The 22,257-nt window shown below is 61.2% G+C and overlaps 1 protein-coding gene across 12 annotated transcripts; it reads left to right on the top strand.

Annotated features, from left to right (window-relative positions):
- The first annotated feature begins 1,419 nt into the window (after positions 1 to 1,419).
- CDC42BPG (CDC42 binding protein kinase gamma) lies at positions 1,420 to 19,995 on the top strand. Of its 12 annotated transcripts, XM_042238266.2 has the most exons (38): positions 1,420 to 1,764; positions 4,271 to 4,362; positions 4,452 to 4,535; positions 4,874 to 4,969; positions 5,398 to 5,546; positions 6,044 to 6,137; positions 6,363 to 6,563; positions 6,688 to 6,933; positions 7,291 to 7,370; positions 8,191 to 8,288; positions 8,376 to 8,456; positions 8,760 to 8,851; positions 8,952 to 9,131; positions 9,552 to 9,647; positions 9,791 to 9,915; positions 9,994 to 10,066; positions 10,271 to 10,377; positions 10,464 to 10,578; positions 10,790 to 10,938; positions 11,019 to 11,107; positions 11,418 to 11,470; positions 11,558 to 11,638; positions 11,742 to 11,801; positions 12,071 to 12,176; positions 12,435 to 12,568; positions 12,658 to 12,797; positions 12,898 to 12,979; positions 13,261 to 13,314; positions 13,568 to 13,784; positions 14,658 to 14,720; positions 14,841 to 15,440; positions 16,468 to 16,565; positions 16,797 to 16,881; positions 16,987 to 17,107; positions 17,231 to 17,351; positions 17,478 to 17,601; positions 17,723 to 17,808; positions 18,759 to 19,995. In XM_042238266.2, the coding sequence occupies exons 1-38, from the start codon at positions 1,605 to 1,607 to the stop codon at positions 18,813 to 18,815; spliced, it is 4,689 nt and encodes a 1,562-aa protein (XP_042094200.1). In that variant the 5' UTR covers positions 1,420 to 1,604; the 3' UTR covers positions 18,816 to 19,995. The 12 variants fall into 12 exon arrangements, with proteins under 12 accessions (XP_042094200.1, XP_042094197.1, XP_027815300.1 ...); XM_042238263.2 differs by having other exon boundaries at positions 9,552 to 9,638; positions 17,478 to 17,808; XM_027959499.3 differs by lacking the exon at positions 13,261 to 13,314 and having other exon boundaries at positions 9,552 to 9,644.
- The last annotated feature ends 2,262 nt before the right edge of the window (positions 19,996 to 22,257 follow it).

The following is a 22,257-nucleotide window of genomic DNA, read 5'->3' as shown; positions in this document are numbered from 1 at the left end:
GGTCGTTAAGAGTCCCGCACGACTGAGCGACTTCACTTTCACTTTTCGCTTTCATGCATTGGAGAAGAAAATGGCAACCCACTCCAGCATTCTTGCCTGGAGAATCCCAGGGACAGAGGAGCCTAGTGGGGTGCCATCTATGGGGTCGCACAGAGTCAGACACGACTGAAGTGAGATAGCAGCAGCAGCAGCAGAGGCCTGCCTTAGGTGAGAGCCAGGAGTGCTCAACACGGCCTCTGATCTTTGTCCCCTGCCCCGTCCCAGGAGACACAGAGGCAATGACAGCATCCTCAGATTTGGGTTTGAATCCTGGCTACCCTTCCCCCACCTGACTGACTTGGGAGAGACAGACCATTGCACAGACCTTGGCCCTGCCCCAGGGCAGGTCTCCGAGCAGTGCAAATGGGAGACTGCGGAGAAAGCCCCCTGTGTGCTACCGGGGATGTTCAGTCCAGCTCCGCAGACCTTCACAGAGCAGCTCCCCGCTCAACACGGACAAACCGAGGAGGCAGGCAAATCTCCAAAAAGATCTTTTAAAGGAAGAATTTGTTGTCTGAAGCCATTAAAATGCCCCACCCCTTGATCCCTCCTCTTGGACAGCCCCATGTCCCCATGGCGTCTAGCCCAGCCCAGCTGGAGACAGCTGGGCAGAAGTCAGAAATATCCCTGGACAGTCTGACCCTCCCCTCTCCCACCTCCTCCGGCCCAGCCTCGACCTCTCCTTGGCCCTCGTCCTCACTTTCCAGGCGGGCCGCCCAAGCTTAAAAAGCCTGTGGTGACATTACCAGGCCAGCCCCACTCCAGGATCTAGCTTTGGGGCTTCCTCACCCCTCAGTTCCTCAATTCACCTTCGTCCTTCCCAAGCCTGTGCGTCATCTGCCAAATGGGTGGAAGCATCCTTGCTTCACCTACCCGTCTCCCCGGTCGGCCGTAACGATGCAAACAAAATGAAATCAGAAACTAGCCAGGGGGGTGGGGGGTATGCCAAGAGGCCGGCATCCCAGGGAGGGAGCGGACTACAACTCCCATCCGGCTTCGGGGCCGCAGGCGTCCCCAGCCCCTCTCCCCTCGCTGAGAGGGCAGGCTCTCCGGAGAGGCTGCCCCTGCCCCAGGGGGCGAGGGGAGCTGCAGTGCCCTGGGCATCCCCCACCTAGGACAGGCGCCGGCCCTCGCCGGCGGGGGCGGGGGCTGGGGCCGCGAGAGGACCCGGTTCCCGTCTGGGATGCGATGGGACGCCCCCCTCCGCCCCTACCCCTCTCCTTGCTCCGCCCCGCCCAGGAGTTACTCTTCGGGGCCCGCCCCCCCACTTCCTGGCCGGGAGCTGGCCCCGCCCCCGCGCGCCTCCGCCCTCCCACCTTCACCTCCAGTCCCGTCTCCCATTGGCCGGGGCACACCTGCCCGTCCGTCGGGGGGCGGGGCGGAGGGTGGGGAGCGGCGTCCAGGTGAGGGCGCGCGGGCGGCAGCGGAGGACGGTGACAGCGGGGAGGGCGGGAGGGTGGGGGGAGGACTCGCGGACCCACCCGCGGACTGATCGACGGACGGACCGACGGGCGGGCATGCGAGCGGCCCGACTCTAGCCCGGGCCCGGGGCTCCGGCCGCAGCCATGGAGCGGCGGCTGCGCGCGCTGGAGCGGCTGGCGCGGGGCGAGGCCGGTGGCGGCCCGGGGCTCGACGGCCTCCTGGATCTGCTGCTGGGGCTGCACCACGAGCTCAGCAGCGCCCCCCTGCGGCGGGAGCGCAATGTGGCGCAGTTCCTGAGCTGGGGTGAGTGGCCCGGGCGGGACCGTGGGGGGCGGGGGGGGGGGGGGGGTGGACAGAGGGACACCCCGCAGGGAGCCTCTGTCTTCGTGCTCCCTGCTCGCAGACCCTCCTGTGAGGAGCCGCACTCCCTCAGGCTCCCCCACCCCATCCCAGATGACCTGCATTGGCCCTGATGCGTGCTGCAGGACCCCCACCCTCGGCCCTCTCCTTCACCTGCCTGTTTCACCGTCATTCAGATTCACCCACAGATTCACTCCCGGAACCTGGCACGTGGGCCCCACACACGTCACACACAGACACACAGAAACTTGGTGCCAGGTAGAGACTCCAGACACATGTACGCAACACACGCTCACACAGTCACCTCAGGACCGGTGAGAACACACTCTCACATGGAGACCCCTGTGCACAGGACTCACTGACACGTACGTTTTCTCTGGCTCCCACCTTCCACGGACGCACTGAGACACACGTTCAGCTCCTGGAGGGACCCAGGGAGCCCTGCTGACCACCCCACCCACGCTGGCTCTGATACACACTTGTCTATATCCACTCACAGCTCTGTAGCATCCCCCACTCCCACCACACACACACAAACATACACACACTTACACTTACCCACACACAGGACCACCCGAGACTGGGCACAGGCACCCTTTGTGGGCAAGCGGCTGACCAGGCCTCCTGAGGGCTGTGCCCCAGGCTGGGGAAGGGGGCCAGGCTGGAGGTGGGTCTGCACGCTTCCTGGGGTTGACTTACCTGAGTCACCAGGAGTGGCTGGCCCCGGATGACCCTGAAGCCAATGCCAGCCCCCAGGGCTCTCTAGTTACACCTGGTGGGGCCATGGGGGAAGGCCATTGGCTTGGAGGGTGGGGTGAGGTGAGTGTTTGCCCAGTGGGCGACTAGCATTCCTGGTATGCCTGCGCTCTAGGCAGGCGTGAGGCCCAGCCTGGCACGGTTGGGGGCCTGTGAGACCTGCCCCAGGCCATCCTCTAGGCGGAGGGCGGTCAGAGGGCCCTGGGCCCTGCTGCCCTCCTCTCTCCCTGGGACTGTGTGTGTGTGTGTGTGTGTGTGTGTGTGTGTGTGCCTGTCCGTGTTGTCATCACCCCCGTGATGCCCACGTGCTCCTCCCTGCCTGCCTCTGGCACCTCCGCCGGGACCCCGGTGTGGGGGCCTGTCTGTTGACATCTCCTGAGGTAACGCAGGGCGGTGACTCACTCTGCTCCTGCCTCAACTTGTCCCTGCTCCCTCCCAGAGCCCCCATCCCTGCAGCATGGCGAGGGGACTGGGCAGCCTGGCTTGGGGGCTTGGGTCCTCCTGCCTCTGGGCCCCAGGCTTCAGCTCCCATCTGGTCGATGGGTAGCTGCCCACACCTCGGGTTCCCCCTTGGAGTCCTGCAGCTGCTCCTCCCCAGCTATACACAGACCCAGGAAAAGGACAATTTATTTCTGTAATGAGGTTTCCACACCACCCCTGCTGCGGGGGTTCTGCCTGATAAACCTGTGGAGCAGCTCTCTGTCCCACCCACAGACCTGCCCAGCTGGCAGGGCGTGTACCTGCTGGCAGGGGGAAACTGAGGCAGGGAGCCCAGACTGTAGCGCCCTTGACCCCAGCTGTTCCCCCTCACCTCCCTAAGTCTCCAGGCCCCAATTTCTCGCTCCCAGGCATGGGGCTCCTCCAGGCCTGCGAAGGGCCAGGGAGTGGCTGGAGATGTCCTTTCTGGGAGTGTCTGGGGCGGTGAGGAGGAGGTGCTTGGCCAGGTACAGGCTGTGTCCAGAGAGGGAGGCAGGGCTCAGAGTCATAGGGCTTCTCAGGCCTGGAGGAGATCCCGAGTGCTCACGCCCTCGGGTGCCAGCATCGGGCACCAGAAAAGGTGTCTTGGCCCTGTAGTTGAGCCTTGTGTGAACCCGGGCAGACCTCTCTGTGCCTCCGGACCAAGGAGGCCCCACTCGGGGAGCACAGAGCCTGCCCTCCCACAGCCCCACAGAACCGTGCCCTACCTGCCCTCTAGGGCAGCCCCAGGCCTCACTCCACCCAGGTACCTCTGTGCCTACGAGGGACCCACAGCTCCTCGGTGGCATAGAAGCCTCTCTGGGGACAAGGAATGTTGCCAGTCCAGTTTCCCAAGACAGGCTCTGGCCTGGTCCTGCTCAGGGGCCAAGGACTGCAGGCTGGGGGTGGGAATGGTATCCCCATCATTCCAGGGTGACCTGGCCGGCCAGGGTCAGCCCCCAGGCAGGGGAGGACTACAAATCCCATCAGCCCCTGGGACAGATGCCACCTGGGAACCATGGATTCAGGGAGATCCAGGGGCCAGGGGGTCAGCAGAGCCAGCACCCCACCTTCCATGCTTCCTGATCGTGGCTGAATGGGCTGCAGCTCTTGTCAACCCCCTGGCCAGAGGCCATCGCTGGGGAGGTCATCCCTGCCCTGGCCTCATGGGAGGGCAAGTGAGAGGGAGCCGGGGCCCTCCATACAGGCTCTCTGAGCCCCACTCTCTGTCCCTCAGTCAGTCCCTTCGTAGCAAAGGTGAAAGAGCTGCGGCTGCAGAGAGACGACTTTGAGATCTTGAAGGTGATCGGCCGAGGGGCCTTCGGGGAGGTGAGCAGATGGCCCTGGGGTTGGTGGGGGGGAGGAAAAAGGTGTTTGCCCCCAGACCGGCGTGACCCCAGTACTCTCTGTGGCCTCAGGTCGCTGTGGTGAGGCAGAGGGACAGTGGGCAGATTTTTGCCATGAAAATGCTGCACAAGTGGGAGATGCTGAAGAGGGCCGAGGTCAGTGTTGGGTCCGGGGGAACCTGGGGTCCCTGCAGAGGGAAGTCTACAGGCCTCTGAGACCTGCAGGGGAAGTGGCCGGGCATGGCTGCCAAACAGGCAGAGGATCCACCCCCAGCAGCACGGGTTCCTCCCATCCCTTCCACACAAGAAGCCTTTCTTAGTAAAAGGAGGGTTCTTCTATTTTTCTTATGATAACACTGAGGCTCAGGCTAACACAGGTGACCTTGATCCCCGTTCTAGCCTTACTGAGTCTTCCTCCATCCCCTGAACTGGCAAGGTGGGGTTGCTGGGCTCTGATCCCAACCTCCCTACCCCATTTCCCCAAACTGTTACAGACGGCCTGTTTCCGGGAGGAGCGGGATGTTCTGGTGAAGGGGGACAGCCGCTGGGTGACCGCTCTGCATTATGCTTTCCAAGATGAGGAGTATCTGGTGAGGATGCTCAGAAAGCTGCAGGGGCGGGGGGTGGTGGTTCACTCACTCAGTTGTGTTTGACTCTTTGCGACCCCATGGACTGCAGCACGCCAGGCTTCCCTGTCCTTCACTAGCTCCCGGGGTCTGCTCAGACTCATGTCCATTGAGTCAGTGATGCCATCCCTGGGGACGAAGGAGAAGATCTTTGGGGGCCAGAAGCCTTGGTCCAAGGAGAAAGAGACCCCTCCTCCTGGGTCCAAGAAGCTTCCACTCCCCACCAGCTCAGGCCTGGACCCTCTTGCCTGAGCCTTGGCTGAGAGCTGGCTGCCCCAGAGCTGCTGGGAGACATGGCCCTGCCTTTCCAGAGCCCTGAGGGACCCCTGTGAGGTGTGCAGGAGACAGGTGCCCCCCCATCTGATTCTTGCCCCCCACCCACCACCGTCTAGTACCTAGTGATGGATTACTATGCTGGAGGGGACCTCCTCACTCTGCTGAGCCGCTTTGAAGACCGCCTCCCGCCCGAGCTGGCCCAGTTCTACCTGGCTGAGATGGTGCTGGCCATTCACTCGCTGCATCAGTTGGGCTACGTCCACAGGTGTGGCCCCCAAAGCCCCTGCTGTCTTTGCCAGCCCTTCTTGACAGCTCTGAGGACAGCTGAGCACGTATGTGCCAAATCCTGTGCTGGGTGCTTCGTATGCAGAGAACCTGTGACTCTTCCCACCCCAAACGTTGTGTCATGGGAGCTACCATCATCCCATTTTATAGATGAGGAAGTCAGGGCTTAGCACGGGTAAGCACCTGGCTCATGGTGACTCAGCCAGTGGGTGACACTGGGGGAGTCTGGCTCCTGTGTCCACCATGGCACACTCAGCTGCCTCCAAGGGTCTCTCTCCCCAACTTAACCACCTTCTTCCTTCTTGGGAGCCAGGAGGCCCGACCACCATCCTTCCCCTCTTCACATGCTAGCACATGCAGGAACACAAAGTGTGAGCATACACACATTGGTGTGTGCACATGCACGCACTCACACACCCAGGTGTGTGCCTAAATGCATAGCCACACTCACAGATCACTCTCCCTGCCCTCCCCCAGGGATGTCAAGCCAGACAATATCCTGCTGGACATGAACGGGCACATCCGCTTGGCCGACTTTGGCTCCTGCCTACGTCTCAACAACAGTGGCATGGTAAGAACCCCGCCCCATGTGGGACAGAGGACACCTGGCTGGGAGAGCTCCCAGGGGAACAGGAGGCACCAGGCCTGGTGCGAGCGGCCGTAGACTCCCAGGGGAAGGAAGAGCTAAGCCTAGGACCTAGGCGGGGGCGCTGGGCCAGCCCAGCCCTAGGGAGTGGAGGAGCTGGGCCCAGACGCAAGCCCGTCTTTGTGGCGCCATCAATGTCACCTCCCACAGGTGGACTCATCGGTGGCAGTGGGGACACCTGACTACATCTCCCCCGAGATCCTGCAGGCCATGGAGGAGGGCAAGGGCCACTACGGCCCACAGTGCGACTGGTGGTCCCTGGGGGTCTGTGCCTATGAGCTGCTCTTCGGGGAGACGCCCTTCTATGCTGAATCTCTGGTGGAAACCTACGGCAAGATCATGAACCACGAGGTCTGGCCGCCAGGCCCTGGGATTCTGGGAGGGCCGTGGGACTCCTGAGGCTGTGAGGTTGGAGATGCCCTGGGTGGGGGTAGGATTCTGGACATTCACCTGCACCCGTCCTCCGGGACCGCAGGACCACCTGCAGTTCCCCGACGTGCCCGACGTGCCAGCCAGTGCCCAAGACCTGATCCGCCAGCTGCTGTGCCGCCAGGAGGAGCGTCTGGGCCGAAGAGGGCTGGATGACTTCCGGAACCACCCCTTCTTTGAAGGCGTGGACTGGGAGAGGCTGGCGACCAGCACTGCCCCCTACATCCCCGAGTTGCGTGGGCCCATGGACACCTCCAACTTCGATGTGGACGACGACACCCTCAACCATCCAGTGAGTGGAGGGACCGACAGCAGCAGGACAGCTGCCTGGAGTCTCAGTGGCTGCGGGACCCTCCCCTGCCCCACAAAGTTCCCCAAAGCATTTGCTGGGCTGGGGATGGGAGGCCCATGGGAGTTACGGCTCACCTGGGCTGGTTCACGTGCACTGAAGTGGGTTGTGCCAAGTGAAGGATCTTTGACCACAAGTGTCATCCTGTCATCCAGACATCCTATAAGACTCCCAGCAGTACCTGTGGGGCCAGAACCTCAAAGACTTGTGGGGGTTGTAGTCTTTTGAGGGCTCCTGGGTCTCGCGCCTCCACCTGGAGCTGTACTTCTTACTCTGACTCCCCTTCCCCACTTTCTGCAGGGAACCCTGCCGCCGCCCTCCCACGGGACCTTCTTAGGCCACCACCTGCCATTCGTGGGCTTCACCTACACCTCAGGCAGGTGAGTAGTCCTCACGCACCTGGAGGGCTGCCTGGCCTGGAGAACACTGGGAGTGCAGCCCATCAGGACCCCAGGAAAGGGACTGAATGGCCCACCTGTTTCCACATGGGACAGATGCTCGGGAAGTGTGCTCTGAGCCCCCAGTAGGACAACCTTTCATGTCCTCAAGGTCCTGGTGAGGCCATGACCCCTATGGGTTCTGCCCCAGTATTTGTTCCTCATGGGACCCTCCATGGCAGGCTGGGTGTGTAGTGGACTCAGAGCCAGAGATCTAGTGCTGCTCCCTGAGCCTCACTTTGTACCTCTGTAAAATGGGTAGATGCTCTCAGCCCAGTTCCACTTGTAAGTCTGGCCTGAGACTGCAGCGAGGCCCTGGGGCGGTGGGAACTGTCAAGTATCAACAGATGCCTCTGACCTTTATTCATGAAGTACTCCCTATGTCCTGGGCCCATACCGCTGAGTTCTCTTGACAGCCCTTGCAAGAGCCCCTAGCGTCACCTCCCTTTTCCTGTGGGGAAACTGAGACCTTGATACGTTAGGTTATTGTTCAAGGTCACACAAACAATAAGGGCCAGGGCTGTGGAACCAGCGCCCAGGGGACTCTGGAACCATTGTCCTGGCCGCCACCCATGGTATCTGCCTGGGGCCTCCTAAGGGCAAGGTGTGGTCTCATCTGTCTCTCTTCCCAGCCCAGAGCCCAGACTTGGGTACAGAGCTGGTGCGCAGTGGGCGTTTCTTAGATGAATGAATGTTGGATGCAGAAAGATGGAGGAGGCTGGGGTATGGTTCTCTGCCAACTTGTGTGCTGTGCTTTCCCCAGTCCCAGCCCTGAGAGCAGCTCTGAGCAGTTGGCGCCGCTGGAGCGGAAGCTCCGCTGTCTGGAGCAGGAGAAGCTGGAGCTGAGCCGGAAGCTCCAAGGTATGGGTGCCATCAGGGCCAGGGCAGGGTGGGTTTGCCCTGCCGCAGGACAAGCTCCTAAGCATTATGGGTGTCCCCACACTGCAGAGGCTCTGCAGACCCCCTCGGACCATCGGGAGCTAGAGCAGCTGCGGAAGGAAGTGCAGACTCTACAGGACAGGCTGTCAGGTACCCTGCCCCCAGCACCTCGTCTCTTCCCCTCTCCCCTCACCTTGGGGGCTGAGCTGGTTTCCCAGCACACCTGAGTCCAACCTGGGTTCCAGTCTTGTCCCTGGGTCTGTACGTGCTGTGTGATCTTAAGGAAATATCTTAAATTTTCTGAGTCTGCGTGTAGAAAATGGGCCAAGGAGATTCACCCCCTGCCCCCACCCCCCGCCCCGAACCAAGCTGGGGTGAGGGTTCCCTGAGACACTGCAGGTAGAGCTCCTGGCTGAGGCTGTACATGCAGGTCTCAGTGACAATTCCTGGCAGAGACGCTGGGGGACAGCAAGGCAGACGGGTGTCCGGCTGGCAGCCCAGGCCAGGACAGTGACCTGCGGCAGGAGAGAGACCAGCTCCTCCAGGTGGGGTGTGGTGAGATGGGTGAGTGGCCCAGGGCTGGGTGCTAAGGAGGACCACGCCCTAACTTCTGGCTGGCCTTCCCCTCGCCCACCCGGACCCCAGGAGCTGGCTGAGGCTCGGGTGGGGCAGCAGGCACAGGCGCGGGAGCTTCGCGAGGCCAAGGGGCGGCAGGAGGAGCTGCTCCAGAAGCTGCAAGAGGCCCAGGAGAGAGAGGCAGTCATGGCCAACCAGACCCAAGCCCTGAACTCCCAGCTGGAGGAATCCTACGATGCCCAGAGCAGGGTGAGTGATGGGGTGGGTGGGGACAGCAGCAGCGCCCTGCCCTCATGACACCTGATGTGGCAGGGGGAAGCCTGGGGAGCTTGGTTTGAGGTGCTGGGAATATCAAATGCCTCGCATGCCCACTTTGGCTGGCCAAGGCCTGAGCAAGGGAGCAGGTGGGGTGGGCAGGGGTCCGTCACTTCCACTTCTGCTGTGGCCAGCAAAGCCCGAGAATCTGGAGCAAGGTCAAGAGTTAGGGTGGACAAGGGCTCCCCTGGTAGTCCAGTGCCTATGACCACGCTTCCATTGCAGAGGGCACAGGTTCAATCCCTGGTCAGGGAACTAAGATCCCACATGCAGTGGGGAGCGGCCACACACACACACAAAAAAAGAGCTGGGGTGGACAGGGTCAGCATTGGCTGACTCTGCACCCCATCCCAGCTGCAAGCTCAGGTGGCCGCCCTGAAGCGAGAGGTGACTCAGCTCCAGAGACAGCGGGAACGAAGCCCGGAGAAGGCGTCTCCCCAGGTCAAGGTGGTGAGGCCTTACCCTCTGCCCAGTGGCATTTCTCTTAGCCTGACCCCATTCAGGGTCTATCAGGGCCAGGCCCCAGGGGTAGAATAGGTCATGGTGTCTTGAACCCCTGCCCTGACCCCTCTCCACACCCTCTATATCTCTAGACCTTCCACACCGCCTCTGAGACCAACGGCACAGGGTCACCTGAGGGTGGCGGGCCCCACGAGACACAGCTGAAGCAGGAGGTGGCTGCGCTGCGTGCACAGCTGGAGCAGGCCCGCGGCCAGGGGTGAGCTGGGCAGCTGGGGCAGGGGACAGGGCGGGGACCCAAGCTGGGGGCTCACCAAGTCCTCCTTCTCCCCGGCAGGCCAAGCGGCAAGGAGGAGGTGCTGTGCCAGCTGCAGGAGGAGAACCGGCGGCTGAGCCAGGAGCAGGAGCGGGTGAGCGGTGCAGATGGAGGGTCAGAGAGACCCGCAGGCAGCGGGACAGGCGGGGAGCCGGCTGGGCGGGTGGGCACAGCTGCCAGGGATGTGGGCCAGATGGGATGGGTGAGCCAGGCTGGACATGGGCAGGCTCAGGAGTGGGGGCTGATCCCTGTTTCCCACATGGCTCATCTGTGTCTCTTGAATCTCCTTCCCTCCCAGCTCATAGAAGAGCTGGAGCGGGAACAGCAGAGCAAGCAAAGGCTGGAAGGTGAGCGGCGGGAGACGGAAAGCAACTGGGAGGCCCAGATCGCCGACATCCTCAGCTGGTGGGTGCCCAGGGCCTGGGGGCAGGGGCTGGGCCCGGGCAGCACTGAGGGCGTAGCCTCTGACCCTGAGCTCCCTTCCCGATCAGGGTGAATGATGAGAAGGTGTCAAGAGGCTACCTGCAGGCCCTGGCCACCAAGATGGCCGAGGAGCTGGAGTCCTTGCGGAACGTGGGCACCCAGACTCTCCCTTCCCGGCCGCTGGTGAGCCCTGGGGACACCTGGAGGGAGGGGTGCCGGGAGCCACGCTCCACAGGTAGGGACACTGAGCTCACGGAAGATCAGGGACTTGTCTAAGCTCCCGTCAGGGCCCGCAGCAGAGGCAGGGCTTTGAGCCTGGCCAGGTGGCGTGGTGGGAGGCGGGTAGCCTCGGCGGAAACCCGGCCCTGGGGGCATTGCACATTGATGCCACCAGGACCACCAGTGGAAGGCACGGAGGCTGCAGAAGATGGAGGCTTCAGCCAGGCTGGAGCTGCAGTCAGCGCTGGAGGCCGAGATCCGGGCCAAGCAGGGCCTGCAGGAGCAGCTGACTCAGGCACAGGAGGCCCAGCTGCGGGCTGAGAGGTGAGGGCAGGGGCCAGCGCGGCGAGGGGCCCAAAATGCGGGCAGAGGCCTGTGGCGAGCACCCACGCGGTTCTCCCCAGCCGTCTGCAGGAGGCCGAGAAGCGGCACCAGGCCTTGCAGCAGGAGGTGGCGTCGCTGCGGGAGGAGCTGCGGGTGCGTGGGCCGCTGGGTGAGTAGCCGTGCGCACCCCTGTCTGTCTCGGAGCAAGACCTCCTCTCTCACTCACCAGGGGGTCAGCCCGGCCGGGCTGTGGAGACAAGACTCTTTTGCAGACTCTGCTGTCTAACCCACTATCTGTTAGCTAGTGCTTACTGAGCCCCTGCTGTATGCCATCACCTGCTCCTTCCCCGCCTGCAGTCTCTCCCTCATTGACTGGGGTGGAAACTGAGGCCCCCCGCCCTGGCCTCCGGTTTCTAAGGAACAAGTGTTAACGGCACAGGGGCCCCATGGCCCCCATGACACACGCCCTCTGTTTGCAGACACCAAGCCTTCAAACTCCCTGATTCCCTTCCTGTCCTTCCGGAGCTCAGAGGTAAGAACGGGTGTGGGGCTGCCAAGGGAGGCCCCCCAGGAAGGACACAGGCAGCGGCCTTGATTCTGCCCCTGTGCCGTTCCCCAGAAGGATTCCGCCAAAGATGCGGGCACCTCTGGAGAGGCGCCGGAGCTGAGGCCGGAGGGCCGCCGCAGCCTGCGGCTGGGGGTGAGCACAGGCAGGAGACCCACGGCGGGGTGGGGGGGGGGGGGCTGGGCCGGGGTGGGGGGCGCTGGACCCCACCCTCTCCCTGTGCTTGGCTCCCCTGCAGGCTGTGTTCCCCAGGATGCCTGCTGCCCCCACACCCCCTACAGAAAGTCCCCCTGCAAAGGTCAGTGCCCGGCGGGGCGGGGCAGGGGCACCAAGCCGTTTTGCTGGGTTTTTGAGGTCCTGCTTGGGGATCCCCCCACCCCCCACCCCGTGCCGGCAGACCGCAATGGGAATGATGACGGTGGCACTGAGCTTTGAGTATGGCCAGATCCCCTCGGAGCGCTGAGTTCACACTGCCACCTGGCTCATTTGGTGGCCTGGGGGAGGTGGGGGGCTCGGGGGCCTTGGGTGAGGGTCAGGCATGGGTAATGGGCCTGTCCCCCTTGCCAGCCTGGCTCACACACGCTGCGTCCCCGGAGCTTCCCATCCCCCACTAAGTGTCTCCGCTGCACCTCGCTGATGCTGGGCCTGGGCCGCCAGGGCCTGGGCTGTGACGGTGAGACCCTCGGCACCCCCTGCGCCAGCCTCAGCCCCCGGGTGGGGGGAGGGAAGCGGCCCCCGTCCTGCCGCATCAGGCGCCCCCCACCCCTGTCGACATTTCCCACTGCTCAGTTTTCTTTATCTTTTCTCCCTTCATGGGGAGCTGGCGATGGTTCCGGGCCGTGACAGCCTGCAGGGCGCTGGGCTGGGGCTGCCCGGAGTCCCCGGTCCCCAGCGCGCCCCCCCCCCCTCACGGCTCCTGCTTTCCCCACAGTTTGCGGCTACTTCTGTCACCCGACTTGTGCCCCACAGGCCCCCCCCTGCCCTGTGCCCCCTGCCCTCCTCCACACGGCCCTGGGAGTGCACCCCGAAACGGGCACGGGCACCGCCTACGAGGGCTTCCTGTCGGTGAGCCGGCGCTGGGGGAGGGGAGAGCGGGCGGGCGGGCAGGCGGCCGGGGCCCGGTGGGACCTCTGTGCCTGCCTGCCTTCCCCCAGGTGCCACGGCCCTCGGGTGTCCGGCGGGGCTGGCAGCGAGTGTTCGCCGCCCTCAGCGACTCACGCCTGCTGCTCTTTGATGCCCCAGACCCGAAGCTCAGCCCGGCCAGCGGGGCCCTCCTGCAGGCTCTGGATCTGAGGTGGGTGCCAGGCCATGGTTTGGAGCAGGGGTGGGGGGCGAGTGGGTCGAGGGGGCGGCTGGGGCCGGCAGACCTCTGACCTGCTCCGTGAACCTCCCAGGGACCCCCAGTTCTCAGCCACCCCTGTCCTGGCCCCTGATGTTATCCACGCCCAATCCAAGGACCTGCCTCGCATCTTTAGGGTAAGTTCAGGGATGGGATGGGCCAGACCTCTGTCTGCCTCTGTGCTGGACCCACTCCAGCTGCTCTTCTCCATCACCGTGGCTGCCCCCTTCATCCTGCGCCCCCTGCCTCCACGTGGATGGCTACAGTAGCCTCCATTCCTGTCTGTGTGGCTACACTTCACCCGGCACTGCAGTTTTCCATACATGAAGCTGGCTGCGCCTGGCCTTGTTTAGGGCCCTGCCGGCTCCCTGCCCCTCCTTGACCTTGAACACTCCTGGTTACTCCACTCATCCCCCAGGCTCCAGCAGAAACGTCTCTTCCGCTGGGAGTTCGTCTCTCACGCTCAGCCTGGGTGAGCGGGCCCCACCCTGTGTTCCCGCGAGGCCCTGTCCTGCCCTCTCGGTGGCACTGATCCCAGGGCTCTGGAGTTGTCCTCGTGCTTGTCTGACCCTTGGCTTATCACCTGCTGCCAGACAGCGCCTGATACTGCACTGGGCAGGCCCACCTGGTGCTCCAGGGCCTCAGCGATGGACAGAGGGACGGGAGGAAGGAGAGCTGGCTGCCGGCGCTCTGCCCTCCAGCCTGGGTCCACCCTCCCCCTGCAGGTGACGGCCTCCCAGCTGACCGTGCCACCTGCCACATGCACCGTGCTGCTGCTGGCGGAGAGCGAGGGTGAGCGGGAGCGCTGGCTGCAGGTGCTAGGCGAGCTACAGCGGCTGCTGCTGGACGCGCAGCCCCGGCCCCGGCCTGTGTACACCCTCAAGGAGGCCTACGACAACGGGCTGCCGCTGCTGTCCCACGCGCTCTGCGCCGCCATCGTTGGTGAGCCTCACGCGGAGGGGGTGCCGGCCTGCCGCGGTCACTCGGGCTGCTGTCACTGCCGGGTCCCTGCAGCCCAGGGCTGTGGACCCTCTTGCACACGTGTCCTCCTCGCCACTCCTCTGGGCATGGCTGTGAGGGACCTGGGCTGGGGTGGGGTGCCTAGCTTCTGCCACTCCATTTCTCTGCACCCTCTTTTCTGCTTAAGAATTGCGAGTGAGCGTAAAGAGCCAAGGCTCTTGCAATAAAGGAGGTTCCCCTCCAGGCTGTTAGCAGCCGCCTGGTGACGGGGGAGCCTCACACTGTCCACTGTGGGGCTGCTGCGCTCACCCAGGAGCCTGGTGCACAGCAGGGCCTTTGCACCGGACTGCTGGGGAACAGGAGAGGAGGCTCCCTGACCTCCCCCAGCAGCTGGGCTGGGGCTTCTCCCTGCCATCACTCAGGACAGAGCCACGGGAGACAGGGCTTGCGTCCTCCAAGTCCCCTATGTCAGCTTGGAGCCAGGGGACAAGGGCATTTATTGAGGAGAGGTGGCTGTGAGCTTAACGCTCACCTTCTGATGCTTCATCTCTTTGCAGCCTCACAGCAGCTCTGTGAGAAAGGTACATTATCAGCCCCATTTTACCGAGGCTGCGAGAGATGACGTGACTTAGCCCCAGATCCCACAGCTCAGGGTGGGAGAGGCCTCTCATCCTGACTCCTGGCCCCCATGGCCCTTCCCCATTAGAGCCAGTCTGGACTCAGGGACAGAAGGGTCCAGGGATGGTGGGATTGTCCTCTCTGAGTCCTTGGCAGGGGCAGGCAGACTGCCCAATCTCCCGCCTCTGGATGGGCCTTCTGACCCCTGACCCCTGATCCCCTCCCTCCCTCCACCAGACCAGGAACGCCTTGCTCTGGGCACCGAGGAAGGGCTGTTTGTGATCCATCTGCACAGTAACGGTACCCGCCGGCCGGGCCAGGGTGGGCATGGGTGGGGTCAACCCCCAGGGACAGAGGAGGCTGGGCCCCGGGCACCCCTCACCCACCTGCTGGTGACACCCTCCCTCGCCAACCCCGCAGACATCTTCCAGGTGGGCGAGTGCCGGCGGGTGCAGCGGCTGGCCGTGAGCCCCGCTGCGGGCCTTCTGGTCGCGCTGTGTGGCCGAGGCCCCAGCGTGCGCCTCTTTGCCCTGGCAGAGCTGGAGAACGTGGAGGCAGCCAGCGCCAAGATCCCCGAGTCTCGAGGCTGCCAGGCCCTGGCAGCCGGGCGCATCCTGCAGGCCCGCACCCCCGTGCTCTGCGTTGCGGTCAAGCGCCAGGTGCTCTGCTACCAGCTGGGCCCAGGCCCGGGGCCCTGGCAGCGCCGCATCCGTGAGCTTCAGGCACCAGCACCCGTGCAGAGCCTGGGGCTGCTGGGCGATCGGCTGTGCGTGGGCGCGGCTGGCACCTTCACCCTCTACCCGCTGCTTAACGAGGCAGCGCCTTTAGTGCTGGGGGCCGGTCTTGTGCCTGAGGAGCTCCCCCCATCCCGCGGGGGCCTGGGCGAGGCCCTGGGCGCTGTGGAGCTCAGCCTCAGTGAGTTCCTGCTGCTCTTCACTACTGCTGGGGTCTACGTGGACAGCGGCGGCCGCAAGTCTCGCATGCAAGAGCTGCTGTGGCCAGCAGCACCCACGGGCTGGGGTGAGGCCTGTGGAGGGCCAGGCTGGGTAGGGCCTGGTATCAGAGGAAGACAGGGTCCTGCCCAAATCCCTGAGGTTGGATTTGGAGGCCAGTATGTGCCCTCCTGCCTGACACACCCTTGGTGGCTTGTATGGGATCTTCCTTCATCTTCCTCTTGCACAGGACCTTGCTTTCATTCAAGCTCTTCCCCTGCCTGAACTACTGTCCTTTTTATAACTGGCTGCCTCTTCAGTTTGCAAGTCCAGCCCCAGGGTCTACATCTAGTGGGCCCTCCATAAATGACCCCCATGATTGTTGTCAATATCGTTATTGCTTTTACACTCCTCCCCCGCCACCGTTGGTCCTTTGCTCCTTTTTGCTCCCCTACCTCCATTCAGATCTCTGCCCTGACTCTCAGCACCTTATTACAATGACTGGTTTGGTACATAGGGGGTCTGCAGTGCTTCATCGCATCCAGCACGTAGCCCAGGCAAGCACCCCCTAGGGGCTATAATGTTTGGAGGAATGAATGAGTGAACAGGGCATCAGGGGAGCCTCAAACGTCCACAGGTAGCTGATGTGTTGGGCTACAGGCTGGAAGAGAGGGACAATGCTCCTTTCACAGTCGCCCTTCTGGGGTGGGGCCTGTGGGTTGGGTGTAGCACAGACACTCGGTGTGTAGGCGTTGGATCCAGACTGCCTGGGGCCAGTTCCCAGCTCTCACTCACCACAAAGTGAGATTTAGCTCTGGGGTTTCGTTAGGGACGATAACATTACCTGCCTAGAGTTGTTTGAGAATTAAAGGAGGAAAAATACGCAACATGGTTACAAGCAGGCCTGACATGGCTTAGAGAGCTCCCTGTTCGTTATCTCTTACTTGCTGTGGAGCTTGGGTGGGGCAACCCAGAGAGTCTCCAGGAGGGCCTTTGGTGGGGTGTGGAAGTGACAGTGCTGGGACGGTGTACAGGGTGTGCCCTAGGATACAGCCCATCGAGGTGCCTGACTTGCCTGGGGCTGCACAGCACAGAGTCCCACCCTGGTTATACAGGTTATGCAGCCCCCTACCTGACAGTGTTCAGCGAGAATGCCATCGATGTGTTTGATGTGAGGAGGGCAGAATGGGTCCAGACCGTGCCACTCAAGAAGGTGAGTGTGGGGACTTCCCTGATCGTCCAGTAGCTAAGACTCTGCGCTCCCAATGCAAGAGGCCTGGGTTCAGTCCCTAGTCAGGGAATTAGATTCCACATACTGCAACTAAGATCCAATGCAGTGGAATAAATTAATTAAAATTTAAACCGTGAGGCCTGCCCAGGCCCCTGGGGCTGGACTGGGGTGCGGTTGGACAACATGGTGTGACCCCTGTGCCTGCTGCCTCAGGTGCGACCCCTGAACCCAGAGGGCTCCCTGTTCCTCTTCGGTACCGAGAAGGTCCGGCTGACCTACCTCAGGAACCCGCGGGCAGGTGAGGGAGTGTGGGGGTGGGAGGAAGGGGTTGTGACCCTGAGCACCAGCTGACTGGGGCCAAGGGGCCTTGGGAGCACCGCCCAGCTCTCTGCTTCTCTGGCAGAGAAGGACGAGTTCGACATCCCCAACCTCACGGACAACAGCCGGCGCCAGCTCTTCCGCACCAAGAGCAAGCGCCGCTTCTTCTTCCGCGTGTCAGAGGAGCAGCTGCAGCAGCAGCGCAGGTGCGCGTGCGCCGTGCGGTGGGTGGGCGGGGCCTCCCACTTTGGGGGCGGGGCGAACCCAAGCCTCGCCTTCCTGGAGAGGCGTTACCTTTGCCACCCACCTCCCTTCCCCTGCCCGCGTAGGGAGATGCTGAAGGACCCTTTCGTGCGCTCCAAGCTCATCTCAACGCCCACCAACTTCAACCACCTGGTGCACGTGGGCCCTACAGACGGGAGACCTGGCGCCAGGGACCTGCCCCCTCTGGTGAGTTATGAGTCCTCTGGAGCCGATCACCAGCCTCTCCTGACCTGGGTCCCCAGACCTACGCACGTCCAGGCCACGTGCAGTTCGTGTGACCTGGTCCCAGCCCTTCGTGCTGTCCCCTAACAGGCTGTGGAAGAGAAGGGACGAGGTGCCCGTGGCTCTGGCCCGCAGCGGCCCCACAGCTTCTCCGAGGCCTCGCGGCGCCCAGCCTCCATGGGCAGTGATGGCCTCGCTAAAGACGCAGACCCCAGTAAGGACAGCCTCACCGCCTCCACTGCCTCTGCGTCCCTCCCCCATGTTTCCACCCCATTTGGACGCTTCAAATCTGACCCTGGATTTTCGTCCCCTCGCTCATTCTGCTCCTGGAGCAGTGAAGAGGAAGCCTTGGACATCTCTGTCCAGCGAGTCTGTGTCCTGCCCCCAGGGATCTCTGAGCCCTGCCGTCTCCCTGATACAGGTGAGCCTCCCCCCGCTCAGAGTCAGGCCCTTCTGTCTCTTGCTGGGACCTGAGGCCAGAGAACGATCTGAGCCTACACCTGCCTTGGATGCTAAGAGATGGTGACTCCCTCTGTCTAACCCCTTAGTGGGTCTCACCTGCCTGGAAGCAGGTCAGCCGAGGCCTGACTGTCTCGGCTCTGACTGTCTCAGCAGTGTGGCCCCAGGTGACATGCCCAGCCTCCCCGAGCTTGTCTCACCTGTAAAATGAGGTTATCGTTGTGAGACCTGTGTGAGGTGAAGATACCTGAGCATGGTGCCTGGCACAAAGGGAGAGGGCCACAGAAGGGGAGTTCTTGGAATTCTGAGCACAGGCCCAGCCTGTGGGCAAGAGGTCAGAGGAGGGAGCAGTCCGCGCTGGCTGGGGACCCAGAAGATCTAAGGATTTGGGAAGCATCCCCTCACCCTCCAGCCCCGTCTCCATCTGCCACCCCCACTGCAGCCACAGCAGGCCACTCAAAGCCCTGGGACCCGCTGTGTTCTCGCACACCTCCACGCCCTTGCCCCTGCCATGGCCCTGCTCCTCTTGGGATGCCCTTTCCCATCCCCATCCTCCACCTGATTAAGACCCAGGCCATGCTCAAGTCTCTGCACCAACATCACCTTCTCCAAAGACCACCTGGCTGCCTGGTCAGGTGGTCACTGCCTCCCTGGGGCTGGCACCACCTCTGGCACCTTCCTCCCTCCACCCTGTCCTTGTCGACCCTGCTGTGCTCTAGTTTTCCTCTGAGGTCCTTGAGCGCGAGGGTCAAGTTTATCTTCTGCCTGGAATAAAGCCTATTTGTTGATTGAATGTAGAATGAGCAAATGAATGGATGGGTCCTGAGAAAGCCTCTGAGAGGTGCTGACGTGGTGAGAGAGGAGTCCTGCCTTCCTCTGTCAACCCTGACTTCCGTTTCTTTCCCCCTCCAGGTCTCAGAACGACCCCGGAGCCTCCCCCCAGCCCCTGAATCTGAGAGCTCCCCTTGATGTCCTCTGGCAGGGCCCAACTCCCAATCCCAGGACCCAGAGAGACATGAGGGAGCAAAGAGCTTGAGGAATGCCAAACTCCGGCTGGTCCGGGACATGTGGAAATTGGACTCAGGGAGGGTCTGGGCTGGGCAGCCATGGCCTGGGTTTCCAGGCCCCTGCAGGCAGGATAGGGGTGGGGGTCTGACTCCTAGCCCTCATCCTGCCCTTCCCTCTGCTCACAACCCCAACCTGTGCTATCCACGAGGAATAGGATGGCCCCCTCCTGTTCTGGGGGCCCCTCTGCCCCATCGTCCAGGGGTGATTGTGCCAAAGCTCTCATCTCCAGGGCCAAGCCCCAGGAGGCCTATGAGGGTCCGGATGCAGGACAGAGAAAAGCTGGACGCCTGGGAGCAAGCTGGGGTCTTGGCAGTGGACTAAAGCCCAGCAAGGCCAAGTAGGGGCATATCCCAGTCTCTACTCAGGGGCAGGATAGGAAAGACAGTCTCTAATTGAGAGGCTGAGGTAGAGAAGGAGAGAGGATGTCGGTGAAGGTGGTGAGAGAGGATGTTGGTGAAGGTGGTGAGAGAGGCACAGAGGAGGAAAGGAAGTGCAAGAGGAGAGGATAGTGATCAGAAGGAGGTGAGAGCCAGCCAGAGGAGAAGGTGAAGGAGAGAAGGATAAAGGAGGAGCAATGGAGAAGAGAGAGGCCAGAGGAGAGGGCTGGAGGGAGTGGGAGCTGGGAGAGCACAGGCCCAGGCCCCTTCTCTCTGCAGGGAGCCGGTGGGGCCCAGAAGAGGGAGGGGCCCCGAGAGCCAGCCAGCATCCGTCAGTCATCTAATCCGTCCAGGAAGAAGCAAACTCCCAGCCAGGGATGGGATGGGGGTTATTTATAAGGGCTACTTGGTGAGAGGTGGGCACCCTATGGGTATCCAGGCACACTCTGGCCCTTCCCAGAAAGGGGACGGGTCCTTTTTCTCAAAGCTTCAACCACCTGTGTATTAGGGGATCATAGGAGCATTTTATTATTGATCACAGTCATTATTATTTTATTATATTACTATTTTTATTAAACTTCCCCCTACGGTTGAGAAGGGGGCAAAATAAGTATTTATCTTCTCAAATGCCATATGCCCGGGAGGGATCAACCCTGACGCTCTGTGAGGCAGTAAGAAACCAATAAAAACAGCTTTGTAAGCTGCTGGCCTCCCCGCCTGGATCTGTCTTCCTGGGGTTCAGAAAACAGAGGGATCAGGGAGGAGGGAGGGGATCAGGGACAGTTAAAGACCAGGTTGTCTTTCTGTGTCTTCACAAATCAGATGCTGTTCACACGGCGGGGAAATGAGAGTTTGCCCTGTCCCTTCCCTGGCCTTGTCGCTAAGACTGTGAACTTCCAATGCAGGGGGCCTGGGTTCGATCCCTGGTCAGGGAACTAGATCCCACATGCTGTAGTTAAAGATCCTGCATCCCTTAACTAAGACCCAGAGCAGCCAAATAGATATATATTTTTTTTAAGTCATAAATGAAGGGGCAGTTTACAAAAGTGTGGGCGGCATCAGGGGAACCGACCAAGGAGCAGTGGTGCCCTGAGCCCTGGCAACAGTGAGGAGCTGTTATCACCCCCAGGTCAGCTGGGCAGGGAAAGGCAGGTGTTACCAGCGGGAGTTACGGCTCTCAGTGGATGCGCTCGGCCGTGGCCAAGCAGGAAGGCAGTCCAGGAAATTAATTCCCATACCTCACTCTACTCCCTCCCTCCCTTCCATCTCCTGCTTCCTCTTGTCCAAACCCAAGCAGCAACCAGAGGCTCCTAGACCTCAGTTTCTGCAGATCTAGAGGGCAGCCTTTAGGGTACAGCACCGGGAGGTGGGGGGCAAGGGATAGAAAGTGGATCTGGAGGGCATAGCCTGCTGTTCCACCCAGGTGAGGCTGCTGGGGAGGGGTCTCCTTGTTCTGAGCTGGGGTGTCCATGACTGGGCAGGACCCTGGCCTGGAGGCGGGGCTGGGTGAGGCAGGAGGGTAAGGCCTGTGTGCCAGGATCAGGGCAGGTCTGCAGCTGATGGCTGTGCCCTAAGGCTTGTAGATGGCCCTAAAGCTAGGAAAAGTAACCAAAAAAGGGCCTAGGTCTTGCTAGAGATTGGAGGCCCATGAAATTCCAAGGCCTGGTTGGGAGTGTAGTCTTGATTCCAGTCTAGTACAGAGGATGAGATGGTTAAATAGCATCATCGACTCAATGGACATGAGTTTGAGTAAACTCAGGGAGATAGGACAGGGAAGCCTGGCACGCTGCAGTCCATGGGGTCACAAAGAGCAACTGAGCCACTGAACCACAACAGCTGTAGTCATGGGCAAGTTACCTGACCTCTCTAAGCATCAGTTTCTCATTCTGTAAGTGGGGATCATAAAACCCATCATGAGAGGTTCTTCTTGTAAGACTTTGGTGAGATAATCAGTATAAAATGCCTTCACTTCACTCAGGAACTGTTTGCTCTGCCTATGGAGATGCCAAAACCTGAAGACAGAGCCTAGAGCAGGGACACTAAGGCCTCTTGCAAGCTACAGCCTCCAGCCATCCTCACCAAATTGGAGAAATGGCCATTTCCCTAGCACCCTTCGATAATTTAGCCAACAGGTTTTCACAGTTTCACATTAAAAAAATGTTTTTTCTCCCAAAGTCTTATGTTGACAAATTTCAGAAAAGGTTGAAAGATTACAAACTCCCCACCCTCTTCTCCTGGATTCACCATTATTCACATTCTGCTGCTTTTGAATTTCTCATGTGCTGATGACGTATTTCGCTACCGTCTGAAGGTAAGTTACACACAACCTGAACTTTGCTAAATGCTTTGCAGACATCTGTTAAGAAAAAGGAACCACCACCGAGGGAATTCCCTGCCGATCCATGTCTTGAACCCATGTTCTTGGCAGCGGAAGCGTAGAGTCCTAACCATTAGACCTCCAGGAAGTTCCCAGGGCAAATCTTTTTTTTGTCTTTCTGGCCGTGCTTTGGTAGTCCAGTGGTTAGGACTCCATGCTATCACTGCTGAGGGCCCCAGTTCAATCCCTGGTCAGGGAACTAAGATCCTGCAAGCTTCATGGTGAGGCCAAAAAAGAGGGGGAAAAAAAAAAAAAAGAATAAGGAACCACCAGAAGTCACTCTCAGGGCTTCCCTGGTGGCTTAGAGGGTAAAGCGTCTGCCTGCAATGCAGGAGACCAGGGTTCGATCCCTGAGTCAGGAAGATCCCCTGGAGAAGGAAATGGCAACCCACTCCAATACTCTTGCCTGGAAAATCCCATGGACGGAGGACCCTCGTAGGCTACAGTCCATGGGGTCACAGAGAGTCGGACGCAACTGAGCGACGACACGTTTAGAAGTCACTCTCACAAGATTTAATATTGATACTCTGTATTAACCTGTTATGGGTTGAATTATGACCCCTAAAAATGAAGTCCTGTTCCCAAACAC

This window comes from Ovis aries, chromosome 21, assembly GCF_016772045.2.
Source record: "Ovis aries strain OAR_USU_Benz2616 breed Rambouillet chromosome 21, ARS-UI_Ramb_v3.0, whole genome shotgun sequence".
Classification (NCBI taxonomy): domain Eukaryota; kingdom Metazoa; phylum Chordata; class Mammalia; order Artiodactyla; family Bovidae; genus Ovis; species Ovis aries.
This window is presented reverse-complemented; position numbering and strand designations above follow the sequence as displayed.